General features: G+C 42.8%; 1 protein-coding gene across 1 annotated transcript in view; it reads right to left on the reverse strand.

Annotated features, from left to right (window-relative positions):
- The window catches only part of DGKD (diacylglycerol kinase, delta 130kDa), a 48,357-nt gene that overhangs the window by 10,641 nt on the left and 19,282 nt on the right, over positions 1-18,434 (reverse strand). The window contains exons 4-22 of the mRNA XM_009319064.1: positions 18,098-18,230; positions 17,125-17,231; positions 16,456-16,581; positions 15,282-15,384; positions 14,595-14,757; positions 12,411-12,519; positions 11,493-11,632; positions 10,658-10,742; positions 10,006-10,100; positions 9,801-9,906; positions 9,376-9,649; positions 7,339-7,500; positions 6,427-6,555; positions 5,342-5,438; positions 4,317-4,427; positions 3,463-3,559; positions 2,581-2,688; positions 1,850-1,963; positions 1,305-1,439 (exon numbers count right to left, since the gene is read on the reverse strand). Coding sequence (XP_009317339.1) covers positions 1,305-1,439; positions 1,850-1,963; positions 2,581-2,688; positions 3,463-3,559; positions 4,317-4,427; positions 5,342-5,438; positions 6,427-6,555; positions 7,339-7,500; positions 9,376-9,649; positions 9,801-9,906; positions 10,006-10,100; positions 10,658-10,742; positions 11,493-11,632; positions 12,411-12,519; positions 14,595-14,757; positions 15,282-15,384; positions 16,456-16,581; positions 17,125-17,231; positions 18,098-18,230 — 2,394 coding nt within the window. The remainder of the gene's footprint in view (positions 1-1,304; positions 1,440-1,849; positions 1,964-2,580; positions 2,689-3,462; positions 3,560-4,316; positions 4,428-5,341; positions 5,439-6,426; positions 6,556-7,338; positions 7,501-9,375; positions 9,650-9,800; positions 9,907-10,005; positions 10,101-10,657; positions 10,743-11,492; positions 11,633-12,410; positions 12,520-14,594; positions 14,758-15,281; positions 15,385-16,455; positions 16,582-17,124; positions 17,232-18,097; positions 18,231-18,434) is intronic.

Raw genomic sequence — 18,434 nt, forward strand, 5'->3', positions numbered from 1 at the left:
CTGTTCCTCCTTGTTCTCTGTGCTATCTCCTTCAGTCACTCCCGCTCCAAGTCTCAATGTGACACTGCAGAAGCTCTCTTACCCTCCAGGAAAGACTGTGCACACTATTCCTGTCTCCTCCTCTCCACAACATTCGCATCAAGGGGTGATAGGACAAGGGGTATGGTTTTAAACTAAAAGAGGGTAGATTCAGACTAGATAGAAGGAAGAAATTTTTTATGCTGAGGGTGGTGAAACACTGGCACAGGTTGCCCAGAGAGGTTGTAGATGCCCCATCCCTGGAAACATTCAAGGTCAGACTGGATGGGGCTCTGAGCAACCTGATCTAGCTGAAGATGTCCCTGCTCATTGCAAGGGGGTTGGACTAGATGACCTTTAAAGGCCCCTTCCAATCCAAACCATTCTATGATTCTGTGATCAATACCCACTGTTCTCTCCCAGCTCAAGGGGTCCTGGATATTGCCCTGTCCTATCATGACAGGGGCTTTGTACGCCCACCTTTGCTTTCTTTTCATACCATCATACTTGTAACTTCCTGTCAGGTAATGTGCCTAAGGCCTGTATGAGGCTGCTTTCCCTTTTTCCTCTTGGTTGTTCTCTCTTTTCTTGTTATTCAGCAGGTGAGTCTTTTGCAGAAGACTTCAATTTGCTCTGGAAGCTGGGTAAAGGGGCATTATGCTGGAAAGTATTGAGAGCTGCTATCAACCAAACTGTTCATGCATGGACAGTTACAGAATTGGGAGGAACCATAAAGCCTGTTTGTGCCACAGCAAGGCCTTTATCCTTTCCTTTGGCTTACCACCATTCAGTAATAGAGTAAAACAGCAAGAATGCTTCCTTACGTGCTGGTACTCATCAGATGTATTTGAAAATTATGAGATGAGACAGACACACACTGCTGAACAAGGCATAAGACACTGCTTTACTTCGTCAACAAGGTATAACCCACATATTGAACAATAATGAGAAATTAAAATATTGAACAGCTGAATCTAAATCTGCAGCACCCAGTGAGGCAGGCATCCTGTGGGAAAAACAGCATGCAAGTGTGTTAAGAAATGCTGTCACAAGGCACCTAGAAAAGGAAGCAAAATAAGCTTGCATAAACAACCTTATTTATGTGATTTCCCAAGTGGTGAATGCAAGTTTAATCATGTTCTTTCCAAAAAGTTTTATGGTGTGTAGCAAAATATGCTTCTTGCATTCATAAACATATGCTTTCATGTGTGGCCATTGCCATGCTCTCCAGGAGTACGTGACATTGAAACGTGTGTACTATATAGTATATGCAAGGCTGCTCTTACCCTGTCTCGAGTGAGGGTCTGTGCTCTGTTCTTATGAACAATCCAAATGTAACCTGGAGGCTGGATCCAGGCTTCTCCATCCACTTGCACAGGAACTCCCTCCTCTCCCAGGATTGCTATCTTCACCGTCCGACACTGCAAGAAGTAATTGCATCAGAGAAGCTCTAAAATGTTGGTTTTCCAAAAGCGTGAGATATTCTCTTTCTTTCCAAAGCACTTCCCCAGGTACTGTAGCTTTGGTGCTATTAGACGCACATTGTGCCTGGGTGGCAGGGCACACCTCACCCTTGTGCGGCAGGGACCATTTGCTTTGTCTTTGGACTACAAATCTGTATTTGAATTGCTGGTCTAAGTCCTACCACAATGAACACTAGCAAACAATTCCATGCCCAAATTGCCCCTGGACATGCTAATTTTCAGCCCTGGTGGCTGCTCTTTCCATGGACAAGGGAGAGCACAAAGGAGGGCTTAATGACTGAAATTGGCATAAACATCACAGACTGGAGATGAGGGAGGCAAGAAGAGCTCACAAAAGCTACTAATACCTGTGCAATCCGGTGATGCTGTAGGTTTATCACTCGTGACACTGCCATCTGCATGCTACCAAACACTGCTACCACCTCCAAAATCTTGTCATCAAAGGAGGGGGCTGTAAATGTCTAGCCAGATACAAGGGAGAGAGAATTCAGTTGACATACAGCTCTGTTGGAGAGGTTTCCTTTACCCCCTGTTGGTGAAGATTTGGGGGTCGGCTTTCAATTGTGCTTTTTAATCTGTATAAAATTAATGAGGCTAGAAGGTGAACATTTGCAGTGAGCTAGGAGGGAGAAAAAGGAGCCTCGATACTCCCCCTGTGCTTCCAATGGCAGCTAAAGTATAATTCAAACACAAAGGCTGTAGGCCACAAGGCAATAATTATTCTTATGAGAGGAGGCACTTTTTCATCTCAAATAATACCATGTTTCTGACTGGATCTAACTCCCTTTGCCTTCAAGGCTTTACTTCTCAGGCAGTCTGAGCAGAGAAGGTCAATCTAAAGCACTTCCTGGAAGTCCAAATGCGCAGGACAGCATCTGTTTGTTTTTTTCTGAATCACTACAGACTGCTTGGGTGCAAAGCTGCTGAAGATTGGATTTCAGTATCGTATCCACTTCACAGAGAAAGTACATGCAGACAGGCCCCTTGCCCTTTTCTTCCAAGCACTATTCTCAGGGGCTATGACTTCAAAAGCAACAGTAAGTAAAACACTTCCTGGATTGCCTTAGAGAATACTCACATCATCTTCCTTGGTTCCCCCCCAGAAGTTGGTGCCTCCTGCATAGCTGGGAATGTTAAGTACGGCGATTCCCTGGAGACTGGGCAAAGGGATTGGCCTCCCATCACACTGCCCAGAAAAGAAGGTAACGTTACTCTCAGCACAGCAGTAGACAGCCCCTCCTGCCAGAGCACATGCTCTAAGAACAGAAAACAGCCTGCACAGCTTAGTAATAAATTAATTCAGGTTTCTTCCAGTTTATTCTTGGCATAGCAGAGTAGAACATATCCATTCATGTCTCATGAACCACTTCTCCTCTGGCAGACATGGATTTTAGAGATACTGTTGCTTCTTTTCCCCAAAGAAGAATAGGGCACACCTGAGAGGCTTGGCAAAGCCTCTTGCTTTATTCCTCCAGAAAGGGGAATAAAACTGCTGAAACACCTACACAGTCTGCTGTGATGAGGGTGTCCTCCTGCAAGCTACCTGTTTATGCTGTACATGACACATACAAGAATATTTCTTTTCCAGTTTGATGCATATTATAGTGTAGTTAAATTAAGAGTTTCCACTGCACCTGCTATCTAAAATGATGTGTTCACATGAGATACCACATATAACATAACAATTTTATCTATGCTGAATACTGAGCTGGGGACAGCTAATACTTTCCAGCAGGATGACATTTCCTTTACAGGCTGAGAATACAAGTTATCTTCCAGAATCAGGAAAAGCCACTTTTAGCTAGCTCAGGGTGAGATACAGCAAGTACATTGTATCAGGCAGGCAAGGGAAACACCCTAACATCACCAAGCAGAACCACCACGCCAAAGTCAAAGGGTCTGAAAGAGGTGCAATTAGGCATCCTAGTTTTAGCAACAGAAGGGCATGCTAATTACTCACCTCCAGCAAGACTTTCTGCTCCAGGTTTTTATATGTTCTGTGTAGCAGCTCCTTGGTCCCCAATACTCCATACCACATCATGTTTTTAGTACGACTTCTAAGGGGGCAAATCAAAAGAGAGAAAGTTAGCATAAGCATACCTTTTCACTTGGAAACCCCCCCCCCCATTGAAATGGTACCTCCTATGTCCTAAAACACAAAGGTGCCTTGCTTCCAAAAGGGTCAAGTGCTCAAAATGGTCATTGCTTGTGCTAGGAAACTACCCTCCTTTAAATAAATGTCAGGTACGAACTGAGGATGACTGCGTAACACACATTACCAGAAACATACACAGATTCCCCTGGCACAGAACTTGTCAGTCTTGTACACCAGGACATTAACAGCGTTTTCCAGTATTAGGTCAAGTATAGCAAATGTACCAATCCCAGGCTACACAAAGCATCCCGTAGTTGCCCAGGTATTCAAAAGGCCAAAACCTGTGTTTGTATTAAGTTAGGATCAAGCCCTCCATAACATTTAGAGCTGAGATGTGATTCTCTTATAGCTAAATAGCAAGCCCAGGAGAAAAATCTTGAGTGAGATCATGAAGTAAATAGAACCAATGCACTAAATTCACACCGACATAGCTACTCAAAGATCTTATACTAGCCACAACAGCATAATGAATCAGTAATAAATTAGTAGCTAATCTCCTCCATCATGATTTCAAGCCTTGAAGGAGGATTAAGCAGACAAGATTAACAATATACCTGTTCAGCACACTTGTGCACAGTTGGCTTCAAAACCACACAGATACATTAAGTGGTTTCAGTCACTTCTGGCAGCAGCCAAAGGTCGGCCAAAGTCAAACCCACCTGCATTTCTCTGGGTGCTCATCACGCTTGTTGTTGAAGTCCAAAGAAATCTTTGCATCCAGTCCAATTCCAAAGTAATTATTCATGACACACTTCTCTGTGTAACATTCACTGCCAAACAAAAGAACAAAACTCCCATTTCTAAGTCCACGTACCATTTGGTATACATCTCATGTGCCCCCTCTGGCCACCTCATAATTCTCTTGCATAAAAAGGTGAAGAACAAGGGGGCTGTATGCCAAGGTGCTCTGATAAGCACTGCTGGGAACTGCCTAAAACCCACAAGGAATACCATAGAAGTGGCTATTGAGTGGAGGTCCCTGGCCTGCAGCCTCTGTCCATAAGACTTCACAGCCACAAGATTTGCAGAGGAATTCTCCCCTTGCCACAGAAACATACTCAGAAGCCTACACTTCATTTACAAAAGATTATGTTGCTGGTCACTGGTGTGATCACATTAACAATGCTAATTGCTTTTTTAAATACACACACACACACACACACACATTAGGCATTACCTACAGAGAGCCTGACAAATGTGCTCGAAAGTGTCAGCTACCCATCTCAGGGGCACTGAACCCCATGAAAAAACCTTAAAGTCTGTATCATTGGATTTTCACTGTTAAACGGTTTAGCAGAAATAGCCTGAGAAAGTCTTCACATCACATTTCCCAACTGCCTCCCCTGTTGTGGCCTGCCCGTGACCTTTCTCGGGCCTCCATGCTGTAAGGGTAGTGATTCCCCCACAGGTTACTGTCTACTAACTGGAAGCCAGAGTCATCTCTGAGTGTAGGGAGAAGACCGATGTAGATTTCATTCTCACCTAAAACCTAAAAATCTTCCACCGTGAGTCAGATGTGTCACTGCATGTATAACTACATACACTGGCACCCAGCATATGAATTCATTTACATAACTCTGGGCTGCTGCAGTCCATTATTTAGCTCTATAAACTAATCTATTTCTCTGCTGAGGTCCATTTGGAAACGCCCACTCCCTCCCTTCAACCTCCTGGGCATACTCACAGATTTTCAGGCTCAGAGTTAAAGGGATCAGCATGGATCAACAATCGGCTGATGACAGAGCTCCCAGGCAAAGAACCAGACATGCCAGCACGGATATCTGTAGGAAAATTGACCACAGGGAAGAGTGTGATTAATAATAATCAGAAAACAGGTAACTTCAATCTTGGAGACAAGATGACAGGGCAGAATATGTTAACTTGTCATTCACTGTGAAAAGCAAATAGCAACAGTGCTTTCTTTGACTCCAGAAGGCTTAGCTCTCTCAATAAGAAGAAGGGTTTCTGGGGCTGCCTGCGGGGTTTTTGATGGGCAGGGTATCACCTAAGGCCAGCAGCACAGTTGTACAGACAGATGGAAATGGGAAATCGGAGTGTATTCACTGCAGTAGCTTTTTTGTTCCAGGGTGAGACATGCAACATCCTTGCTTCAATGAGCGAGAGAGAGGAGTAGGACTGAAGTTATTCTCCAAGTTGCTCAAGAATTACTGCCTCCTGCTTCTTAAATCATTAGCTGGCAACCCACAAACAGTAGCTTTGTCAGAGAGAAAGGAAATTACCTGCTTCCAGAAGAAACAATTTGAACAAGTAATTTGGGGGAAGAGGTGGAAGGACAGCACAATGGTGATGGGCAGAAGTTGCTACACAAGATGTGGGAGGTGGGAATTCTGCTGGGTCTATGCACCTCCAGTGACTTCAGCCTTCACATGAAAGGCATGCTGCTCCCAGTCTATGGCTGCCACTCTTCAGAAACCTCTCTCAGCAGCATCCTACCAGCCTTCTCAAGGTTACTTTGAGCTCAGTATCTCCTTGTAATTGGCATCTAAATTCTGCCGCTGCACAGTGTTAATAAAAATCTGTGTCTAGGTCTCAGCTACAAACTGGAAACTATTACAGCTCCCTCCAAGTCTCCACTTTTCAGCCCTAGTGGAAAGTTATCCAAAAAAGGATTTCTCTCCAAGTGGACACTGCACAAAAGGACATCAGGCAGGACAATTTCATGTTTTCATGTGGAGTCTGCAACCTGTGCTGCTGTCACCCATACTCCAGTTGGCTGTCTCAATGAGAAGTCGTGGGTGTTACACTTACTTGGGTAGAGGATTTTTGTGTTCAGCATTGGCAAGTTGTCCCGGTTTCCTGTCTGGGGAGGAAGAGATGCAGAGCTGCCCAGTGACAAGCTTCCTTTGTTTATTAGTCTTTCGCAAGGAGACTTGGATGCTGTAAAACACAACACAAACATGGCTATTGACAAACATAACGCTGTGATTCAGACCAGCACACAGCAGCACAGCCCAAGCAGCAAGATTGTGCTAGGAATCACTCAACAGCAAAACACTCTAGCCACCATAAAACAAAGAGTTGACAGAACCAGCCATTAAGAGACAGAGATGTGGCATATGTGCAGCCAGAAAACCTCACAGGCTGGAGGTACCAAAATGCCACATGCAAATATTAGAAATGGAGATGAGGAAAAGCTGGTGGCAGCAGCACAACAGACAGGGTATTTGGCTCCCAATAAATACTCAGGTAAGTTCCAAATATATTTGCAGTGATCAGGGATCTCTAACAAATTACTCACATAACAGAGTTATTAAAGCAAACTGGCTTCCGTTCTCTGTCATCTGCAAAGGATGGCAGGGGCTTACAGGGAAATGTTATCAGGTAGATGACATGAAAAATGCTCAAGACCGTCCTTGTCCAAGCACTGAAAGCCAAGAGAACCCAGATTACTGGCTAAGGTGCAAGAAAATTTCTGAATCCTAGGCTCCATATGCTAAGATCATGGACCAGCCATCAGAGACGTAGCGAAAAGTGGGGTGTATGATGCACAAGCTAGAGCATAGAAACAAGCAAGGCCTGGCATCTGAAGAGCAATCATTCACAAATTACAGAAAAACAGAACTTGGAAGGTAATATACATAACACCTCCCTCACTTTTTACAACTAACAGAATCGTAATTCGCAGGCAAGATCTGCATGGTGGCAGCCCCGGAACAATACCTTTCCGCTGGCTCCTCCCTTTGGACACTCCATAGCTGCTGCTGTGTGATGATTGCAGGGAGATTTTATCCTCGTTCCTCAGCTCCTTGCCCTCTTCAGAGGCTGAGAGACTAAGGAGAAAGCCCTCTTGCTCCTGGGTCTGGGCATTCTGCTCATCTACAGCTGTAAGGAGAGAGAAAGTAGGTGAGTGCCTCACAGCTTGTCTAGCAAGGAACACCTCCCACTGATGTAAATAACAATAGGATGGGACACTAAAGACCCTGATTCCTTAAAGGAAAGAAAAGGAATAACAAAAAGCTTTCCTATATCATTTGTCTCAACTAAGCTCTGCTCTGGAGAGCTTTTGGAACTGGGCTGGCTTAGCCTCCTGTTTTCTTTGCTGAGCTCTTTAACAGTGAGGCTCTAAATAGAAGTGTCCACCTTTAATGCTACAGGTACTCAGGCTTCCTGAGATGCAAACTGTGCTAGAGGTGATGGGCTTCCATTTATCTGCATTTAGATGTTGCCAGAAATTCTAACCAGATGGACGTTAAATGATAAATTTAATGAATTTTCTGTTTGCTTAATCTGTACTGGGGCAATAGGATAAGCCACTTGAAAAGGGCACTTAGACACATATAATCAGGAGGAAGAAAACAGCAGTTGGTAAAAAACAGTACAAACAAAGGAAAGAATTAGATTACATACTTTGGAAGAAGAAAACCAGTTTGGAGAAGTTGAACAAATACATTTGAAACGTAACTGGAGTTTGCCCAAGAGCTGGTAAGAATTAAATGCTAGCATGTTGCCTAAAGAAATCAAAACTTCCTTTGCATGTAATCAATAGGCCTTCCTCCCCAGCAGCCCCTCACAGGGCACAGCTCTGTGAACAGCCCTGAGCTGATCTACCAGCTCACTGCCTCTGCAGGGGCTCGAGCCTCCCTTCTTTCAGTCTCTTCTCCTCCCCTTGTGCTGACTGGAGTTCATCAAAACTACCCACAAGGCAATCCAACCCACTAGCCCGGCAGAAATATAAACTCTTCTTGCTGGTTTAAGCAAATTGGTTGGGCTTCGAAAGAACTCCAAAAAACAGCAAATTGGCATAAGGTAAGCAGCAGCAAAGTGGGGCAGCAGTGAGGTCAAGACCTCTACTTCACCAGAAGCAGGCTGCTCAACTTCCATCATCTGGTATAACTTTGCCTTCAGGATAGGTTGTATGCAATATTGCAGTGCTGGAAATCCAAGCAACATTGCAATGATCTGTAACTGACTACATAGTTGTTCAATAATGCACATTTAGGTGTGCATGGACATCACATCTGCAACTTCAATGCTTTTATCTCCAGTAATAAGCTGTTAAGTACTTCCTTTGGTCTAAGTTAAACCACTGAGTTTATGACTAACATCTGGGAGACTGACGCCTTTCAAAGGAAATGAAACTTTGAGCTATGGGTGTGAGTGGCTGGAGAGAGATAAGGGTCAAGATGTGGAGAAGAGGGTCACCTGTCCAGGAAGTTATATCAGAACAGAATTGATTTGCATCAAGGTGCAGTATTATAACATTTTCTCAGTGACAAAGCTAGTTTAAGAAGTTCCTGCCCTCTCTTGCAGTTGTACCACTGCCCTGTTTTGCTGGGCTGTACTATAAAGAGATTTCTGAAACAATCCAAGTTAAAATACTTAAAATACTTTCTTCCCAAGTATTTTCAGATCTGTTTTACAGCAAGGCCACACAAACAGTTACGCTGACACAATTGTGGTATGGGTGGGGACAGACAGGAAACACAAATGAACAGAGTGTGGGAGGGTAGTAACTTCCTAAACCAGCCCTGTGGGAGAGAACATACCTTGAACTTCAGGCTCATTTACCAAGCAATGTTTCAAACAGGTGGGCTTGGCAGAGATGATACTGAAACTAAATAGTCAGGCTTACTGAATAGCTTCTCTAGCTAAGGAAAGCTGTTTTTAATAAAGAACCCTACTCCTCTCTGGAATAAAGGAAATTTATACTTCTCAAGAGCCTGTAACAAGTCACAAGAAGGACTCCTAACAGGTTACCTTTTTCCGCATGCTCTATTATCTGACGAATGGCTTTTTTCAAGCTGTTGGCTCTCAACATAAGCTGTTCTCGGGGGCGAAATATCTGGGGCCGTGCAGTACACGACGAGCCTACTGATCGGTCACTAGAAGAATCACAAGCACTGCCTGACCCATCACCATCTTCGGTTTCCTCTGCAATGGTTGGAGGAGGGTTTGGCAGAGATGAAGATGCTTGAGATTCATCATTCAGTGTCTTCAGCAATGAGTCCAGCTTCTCCTTCAGGACAGAGCACTACAAGGCGAAGAACAGTTGAGTAGAACTAACAGTAGGCTCGGTAGCTCATTCTTTTAGTGCTTGCTGAACTGCTGCTGTCCTAGTTCTCTGAAAACAGAGCAGTTTTCCACTTCAGAAGTAGAAACCCAAACAATTTTTCCAATTTTACCTTCCTGGCCATGACCTCTGATTCCTCTGAGCTTTCTGTTGCCTTCTCATAGGCTTTTCCTTTTTTTGCCACAAACACAAAATCCTTCACTGTCTCACAAAGCACCCTAGACAAAGAAGGTAGTGAAAACAAAGTCATGCAAGGATTGTCTCAGGATTTTCACGGTGCAACTTTCACTTAGAGCAGTTGTCCTGTAAGTACTCACTTGGCTGAGGAGATGACCACCGAGTGTTGGTCAGAAGTCAAAATTTTGGACAAATGAGCTGCCACAGAGTCTTCATAGAAGAGAATCTTCTGCACCTGGTGACAGTCAGAAACAAGCCACTGGGGTGCTGCTTCCCAACATTGCAATCCAGTGTAACCCTGGATCCCCAGCGAGTACCTATCATTTTACAGGTTCTTTTTGCCCTGGAAAAGTTCTGTGGTCCAGGGCTCATTTACCCACTGAAGATCTGATTCTGATGTAGAAACTAATTCTGAACCCAGATATCATCAGCAGTGCAGTTCTTGGAGTCTCTGATTAACTATGGATCTAAAACTGGGTTTTTACAGTTCTTATGATTGCTATGCAGCTTTCCACAATTTCAACAACAGCATATAAAAGCCGATCATTTCCTCTCAGTCCTGTTCCAAAGCATTTTCCTCCCATTCCCCATTATGGTTGTTGACGCGGGTAACCCAACCTCCATCCTTCTCCGTAATACTTCATTGACTTAAAGACCCAGGATCTTTGTAGCTCCTGCTTCACCCAAGTCATAGCTCAGGCCTGCTCTATTTGAATTCAACCACTGCCTCCTATCTTGTCTGTTCTGAGGCCATTGCTCCCAGTCCCCTGCCCTCTGCATCTCATGCAGTACCTCAGAATCCTCACTGAAATCTTCAGTGACTGTGGAAGTAGAGGCCTGGCGAGGGAGTTTGGTTTCATACACCATGATGCTCCACCTGTTGAAAAGGAGACATCATAGCTGTCACTACAAGGCAGATGATTTCCTCCTTTATCCAAAGGACATAACAGGTTAGAACCTCAAGCAGAACAAACTGCACTTTGGCAGGGGCATGACTGATGTAAAGAAGCCACAGGGTTGCAATGGAACTGCAGAGGGGCTGAACTGGGGGAAGAGGAAGGGATGATACTATGAACAAGTATCCTACAGCACAAGGACCGACCTTCTCTGTACTTCTTCCCTCTCTCACAGAAACTCTATGGGCATTACTTGATTCAACGTAACAGATGCCAAGATGCAACTCTAAAGACAAGAAGCATTTTTAAATATACAAAGATATATAGGCGTTATCAATACTAGGGGTAAAGATGTCCGTTTCTGCATTCAGCTTTCATTTCTAAGCCAAACTCAAGATAAATTGGTTCAAATTTACCAAGCAAAAAAATAGCTTAAAAAAATAAATCATGACTGTAAGGCTGTCAAATTCAATTGATGAGAACTCTGGAACACAAGAGAGGACACTGGACATGAGACAATTTCACTCATTACTATTCTGCAGCAGTGACGTAGAAAGCCAGACTACCTTTTGTTGCTAAAGGGTGACAGAGGATTATCAAAGAAAAAATGTTAACTGGCATTAGTAAGAAGTCCAGCAGCTGGGCAGAGAACCAAGAACTGCCCAGTTCTCCTGGAACGGTATTTTCACACAACTCTTGAGCAGGGGAGGATGCTAGTGATGGTTACTCACCTGTCCAGCATTTTGGTACTGGCCCTCTCCAGCTTCTCCAGGATCTGCGGGAGCTGGGTATCATCATCACAAGCAGACCCCCAGCCTAACACACGGGCAAGGTCATTCCCTGTTCCCAAGGGCAGCACTCCCAGCTGGCACTGCATTAGAGAAAAGGAAACAAAACCTGATATTCAAATGGGAAAACACAAGCCACAAACAGCCACAAGTAACATGACTGATTCCTTATACAGACCAGTCATTGAGAAACAGGTATTCCCAGGGGGAGGAGAAAGTAATTCGATGGGGAAAACAGCCAGAAGAGCGTGCAAGTAAGGAAAAATTTCCTCTGCTTTTAAGCTGTTAATTGAGAGAGGAGTGTATTACAGCTACCATCTCGAGGAGCACCTTACTAAAAGTAACCCCTTCTACAGATGTATTTATTTAACCATCAGGTGGTGCTATTGCTTTTTCTGTAAAATGAGCACAGACATCTCCAAGACAAAATGGAAACAAATTAAACAACGTATGATACCTCTACTCCAATGAAGTTTCTGTCTATCCCAGGACTCAGAAACAACACCACGAAAATTAAAGGGAATAGATGAGGAGCACTACCCTTGTGGAACTCCCAGTTTCCTAACTGCAGCCCTTTCTGAGTATAAGTCTCTGCTGGCAATGGAGCAGGAGTAACTCAGAGCTACTCCAAAAGCTGGATCTTGTAAGAGGGATTTGTGGCGGAGCAATGGAGATAGGAATAATGAATTAGTCTGGTACTGCTTCTTGCAGAAAACTACTGCAAGAACACTGCTGTGGTAAGCTTTCAGTGGCTTCAGTCTTGGGGCAAACTACATCTGTATGATCAAAGAAAGTCCTCTTCAACCCATGCTGCTGTTATTCCTTCATTCCTTCATCCAACCAAACTTGTTGGGCAGGTACCTGCTTGTGAAGATTGAGGCTATCAATTTCGGAGAGAACCCAGCCAACACTTCCGTCCCCACCGCAAACTAGAATCCGGAAAGTGTCAAATTTCTGGAATAAGCGTAAACTATGGAGAAGGGAAAGAAAAAAGCGAGAGAGAAGAACAGTCAGCTGTTATAGAAAGAAATGATAAACAGTTCCAATCTAGGTAATAAACATGGCAGATTTGCTTAAAGTAGGCTCTGATTTCGCAGTGAATACAGGCCACTATCAGATTACAGATGAATGAAAATGATTATGAGGAAGGAATTATAAATTCAGCTAAGCAATTTACAATGGCTATTCACTACAGAAATATGTCCCAGACATACTCCTCTACTAAAGCAGGGCACTTTTGTCTGAACAGAAGAGGAAACAAGCATGTGATAGCTCATTATCCATTGAATTAATTCCTTTTTGCAGATTTGCTGTGTTCAGCCTAACACTAGTTATTTGTCACTGTTTGGAGTGCTCTGATGACACTGCCTTCGCACTCAAGGCCACACGAATTAAAGCAAAGCTTGAAGAGTGGGAACTTTATACAGTCATTCAGTAAGCAGACAACTGTAAGAGGATGTAAAGCCTCACAAGCTTTAGTCCTTCTTCTGGGAAAGCAACATAAATCAATGCTCTGGTGCCTTGTCTGTCCTGCAGGCAGGCAAACAACTCACCAGCAAGACAAGTGTGAATTTCTCCATTCACCATTTTCAGAATATTAAAAACAACTCTCCTTAAGCTGTTTGAAGCTATGCTCCTTACTGAACCTCTTCCAGAACTACTGCCTGTTTTTATTTTAGTTTTGTATATATTTATTTTTTTTATTATTACCTAAACAGGTTTTACTGCAGCACATAAAAATCCTTATTTCCTTCAGCACTGTTGACACATGAAAAATGTCTATCAGAAATGACATCTTATGGTACAGTTTAACTGGCACCAGTTGAGAATATTTAAATTATTAAGAAGCAGCCTCTACCCTGTACCACCATTTCCTTTTTAAGAAAGCAAACAAGAGCAGCTGTTTTAGAAGTGTGCACCACAGCTTGAGAAATTAATTGATTTCCTCCCTTCCCTTCTCTGCTGCTTATAAGCAAAATTCCTCTCTACAGTCAGTCCAACTGGGGAGGGGAAGAAGAAAACTATTTAATGTTAAAAGTTTTCTATAAATTATTTATCAGCCACACACATAATCTGGACAGCATGCTGCAGTTTTAAAGGCCGGTATTTTACAATGCACTATGGCAAGAAACCACAACAATTCTCAGGAAAGCAGAACCTAATGGTCACTCATCCAGGAGTGGACACTCCAAGATTTAGCTCCCTGCATCTACAGGTCTGAGTCATAGACTTTGAGTCACATTTAGAAAAATTTAAGGAAATGCACCTTGTGTTGGCTTTTATTATAAGCACCACCCATTCATGACAAAAGTTACTCAAATCCGATGCAACAGAGAAACATTTGGAGGGAGCAAACTAGAGACCAATTTTTTTTTTTAAACAGAGTTTCAGAAATAGACTAAAGGAATTTATTCCACGGCACTTACTTTTTTTTTATCCACAGATATTCTAGTGTAATCTGGTAAACAAGTCTGAGATGTCATCTAGATCCCAGGGCAGAACCAACTTTACCAAAAGCATTCATAAGAGATGTTTTCCCAATATCACCATAAAATCTTTAAGGGATGGAAGTTTCACATACTTCCCAGGTAAGTTATTTCTGGATAAATCTCATTTTGACAATATTCATTTGCTATCTATGACATTTATCTGTTCACCCGATTTAACTCAAGTTAACTCTCGTTAACAGTACATCAGGATGCCTGTTACAAGTCTGTTTGCTGACAAGTTTTCTTCTGGATTCAAGCTTTCCACGCTTGGTCTTCTTCCAGGGGAGTGTTTCTGGAATTCCTCCAAACCCCCTCAAGCTGTCCTGCTGTTACTGATGAATGGAAATAATAACCTTTTTCAACAACATTTTTGGTTTTAGCTGATCAATAACACTAAACAAGGAGAGGGGAAAATCCCTCCAAACTTCATATGTGTTCAGTCTTCTCTAAGGAATAGGTTCCTTGTTATATTTGAGGATGAGCTTATAATCAAATAAATCACTCGTACTTTTCTGGTATTTACAAGGATGTGTGCTTCCATAGAATATCTGCTTACCCAAGATGAGGTCCTCCATTCATGAGGTCAAAGACCTGGGCTGGATTCAGTAGCTGTTTGAATCTTCGTAGAAATTTTACGCCTTGGTTGTCTCCACTTTTTGAGTTGACGAAGACCAACAAAGGGCTTGTGCAAGAAGGGGGACAAGTAGCTTTCCAGAAACCTGTCGGGGAAAAAGGAAGGGAAAGGGAGGAAGAGCGAAGAGACGTGAAGGTGCCCATGGACATGGAGTGAGAAAAAAAAAACAACACCCCACACCCCAGCAGCACTATGAAGAAGCTAATACTTTCCTTGTGCTTATGGCACTCACTGGGTAAACGCCAAATGCGCCCAGCCCTGAATCCAGCACGAACCACACCTCATGCTGCCAAATGTCACACTTATCTCCTAGCAGTATGCCAAAATATTCAGCTTCCCCAACCTTCCCAAACTGCTTCTGCAATATAGTTCTCAATAAATTTTAACAGCTGCAGCTCAGCAAATACTGATGTTACAGGGTAATAAACTGAATGCAAAAGCAAAGCAAACAGTTCACTGCCATACTGCAGCAATATCTTCCAGTTTGGAATTTCAGCAACACCAAAAACCAGAATTTTCAGTTGACAGAGTCTGGCATTAATAGCATTAGCTGAAGGGACTGCAACTGAGAGGAAGAGAAAGAAGGCACTACTTACTAGCAATACTTACCATCTGAATCAATGCTGTTAAGAGCAGTAGGAGGAATGACAGATACTTTGCACAGCCCAAGAGGGCACTTGTTTGGCAACAACTCTTTACATGCTGTGTGTACCTGAAAACACCAATAAAAAAACATTCATTCAGACTCTTTGGGTACTGTGGTATAACTCGTAAAGCCACCCAACAAGGGGTTGGAAAGGAAGAGTAAGAAAGGAAGAGGGGGAGTATCCAGGGAAATGTAATTGATAAAGTTATTTTAAGAATGATCTAATCAGTCTTCTACTAATTCTCCTCTTTTCATTAGTATGTACTTTTTCTGCCATTTGAATTTATGAGACTAGCACTTTGAGAGCTGAGAGGACCAGGTAACAGATTATGTGGCTTTAAGGGCCTTCAGGCATTCTGCTTTCAAAATCCTAGCCTCAGTTGAGAGATCAAAAGTAGCAACAAAAGAAAAAGCAGGTAATTCAAGAAAACAAGAAAGCAAAAAACAAAGCAGGAAGACATAAGAGGTAAGAAAAGAAGGGATTAATAAAGCCACCCAAAAAAGGAAATATAAAGTAGAGTAGGGCACTTCAGTCATTTCTGGTACACAAAGACTGCAAGATAGAGGGTTTGCTTCGGGTTTGAGCCCCCACCCCACACATTATAAACACATATTTTGTGATACTTCTTTTATTAATCCTATAGACAGCTGATGCAAGATCTGCATCACTGCAGTGGTTAGGCAAGAGAAACCTATTGCAATGGGAAGGGAAATTGCTATTATTAAAATAGCTTAGTATTCTTTATCATCTTTTTTGTTGTACCTTTTCAACTTGTAGAAATTACAAATAACGGCTCCTTAAAATCCAACACCTCCCATACCTGAGGCATTGATTCATATCTAGTGCAATTAGATTCTTCTATGAAAGCTCACTATCAAAAGAAAATGAGCTTGTAGAGAAGCCACATACTTATTTCAGGTCTTACTTTTATGCATCACAGTGATACTTTTCAGCACAAATTTAAATTTCTATCTCTTGCAGGCTGTTTATCATCTGGAGAAAGAACAATAAAGTCCTTCATGGCAAATACTGACAGCACGGCTAGAGATTTCATTTTAAGTAAATATCATTAAAAGAACAAACCAAAGAGCTGATCAAAGACTATCCTTCTACTGAAATGATCATGTTCAACTCACCATGGCTTTGCACCAAAGGCAGCGCCAGTCTTGCAAACGTAGGACACTGCCACAGGTTTTATCACACACAGTGCATTTGGCACTCACGGGCAGGTTTCCTTCCAGCCACTGATGTGGCATCGAGATCTGCAAATGGTACAGAGGGAGAGAAGCAATATGGACTTTCCAGAGTGCAACTCAAGGGCGCAGGATGCACTGTGGCACTGAGACATACAAAGAGGCAAGTCTTTATATGCACTGTTTAAGGACAGTAAAGGCAATTTCTAGAAAAACCTGAGGACCTCTTTTGGCATTTTACATCACGCTCAAGCACAAAGAGACCAGGTGACTCGCCCCAGGCTACCCAGGAAACACTGACTTGCATATGCTAAGGTACTGTTGCAACCACTCATTTATCTTTCTTTTGCCAAAACTCAGACCAAGTTCCCCATGCCTCCAATTATTTAACCTCAACTCCCCCAGTCCATAGCAGGAGTCTCTTCCTATTAAGGAGTCCTCGCTACCCTGGTTGGACTTTTCACACAGAATCTTGTGCTCTGACAGTAAAGGCCTTTCCCACATAGCTAACACATAAAGGCAGAATCTCTCTGTACAGTGAAGAAAGCTGTATAACACATGCCAGTGCTTCCACATCAAGATAAGGCTACAAGAGTTAAGACTAACACCTACCCCATCTTCATCCTCAATGATATCCTTCCCGATAGAGGCCAGAGTTGTCCACTTGCAATTATTGGTTGCCCGCACAGCACACCGCTTGTGGGCTTTAAACTTGCACACTAGAGAGGAAGAGAATAATATATTAATCCTGCCTCAGAACATGTAATGTGGCAGTCTGTGCAAAAGCTTTCCCGAGTGACCATATTTGGCTCCAGAAGAAAGCATGGGCACACACTACCCTTGGTAGCACTGCCAAAACTATCAGCTTGAAGCGTACTGAGTAAGATGAGCTAGCTATTAATTCTTGCCTTTCCCAGTTGCTTGTACAAAGCTTAGTTATCACCTTGTTAAATGTGACATGATTTACACAGTCATACACTCCTGCATCCTTTTACACAGTGTGGGTGTAACCTCATTCATGCTAGAAGTATGAGCTGTGTGCAGCCAGGCATGTCTGCTATGCCAAAGCTGAAAAAGAATAACCTCCTGGCACTCAAACACTTAACAAGGATTTTCTTACAAATATGATTATTGTTATGAACAGGAGTATTCTTATGAATATTCTATCTGATACCTCGGAAGTATGTACCTGTTCACTTCAGAAGCATGATTTTAATAAGGAATGGCAGTATTTGGGGGAAAAAAAAAAATCAGCTATATTACTATCAGGTCCAACGCTAAAACCAGCATGAAAACATCATCACATCTATTATCCTCCTACAAAACGCCAAGATCCTGATCTTGACTTCTGCAGGAAAATTCTCTATGAAGCCAAAGGGATTCAGCAGCAAAGGGTTTCAGCATCAGGTTCAGAAAAGACCTCCAGTCTCATACATAGCCTGTAGCTCTCTCAAGTTTATTATGCAGCATTTTTCTACATCTTTTTGCAGGCTGTTAACAACATTCCTCTTAAATTATCTCTGGAACATGGCACTGAGCTATGAAGATGATGCTCCCAAAACAGGAGACAAGAAAGCATGCTGACCTTCACATGAGAGCCCATGTGATGTGACTCCAGATAATGCCTCCCGACACACATTGCAGTACGTTGGCCGAGCATGTGAGCAGGCGTACCAGTTATGCATCCCTGAGAAATGGTCCATGCTGTACTGGGTAGACTAATAAAATAAATGTATTACAGCAAAGTCTAAAGTAGAGCAACAAGACTTTTTTTCCTTAAAACAAAGACTTGCACATAGCAGTCAGGAATGGCAGAAACAGAACTTACTAGGGAAGAGTAGGCCACATGCAGTTTATACACAATAGCTGTAACTCAAGAAGGTCTTTAAGCCAGAAGAGACTACTTGAAGAAGAAGCCACAC

Source organism: Pygoscelis adeliae, unplaced genomic scaffold (genome assembly GCF_000699105.1).
Source record: "Pygoscelis adeliae isolate BGI_AS28 unplaced genomic scaffold, ASM69910v1 Scaffold30, whole genome shotgun sequence".
Classification (NCBI taxonomy): Eukaryota; Metazoa; Chordata; class Aves; order Sphenisciformes; family Spheniscidae; genus Pygoscelis; species Pygoscelis adeliae.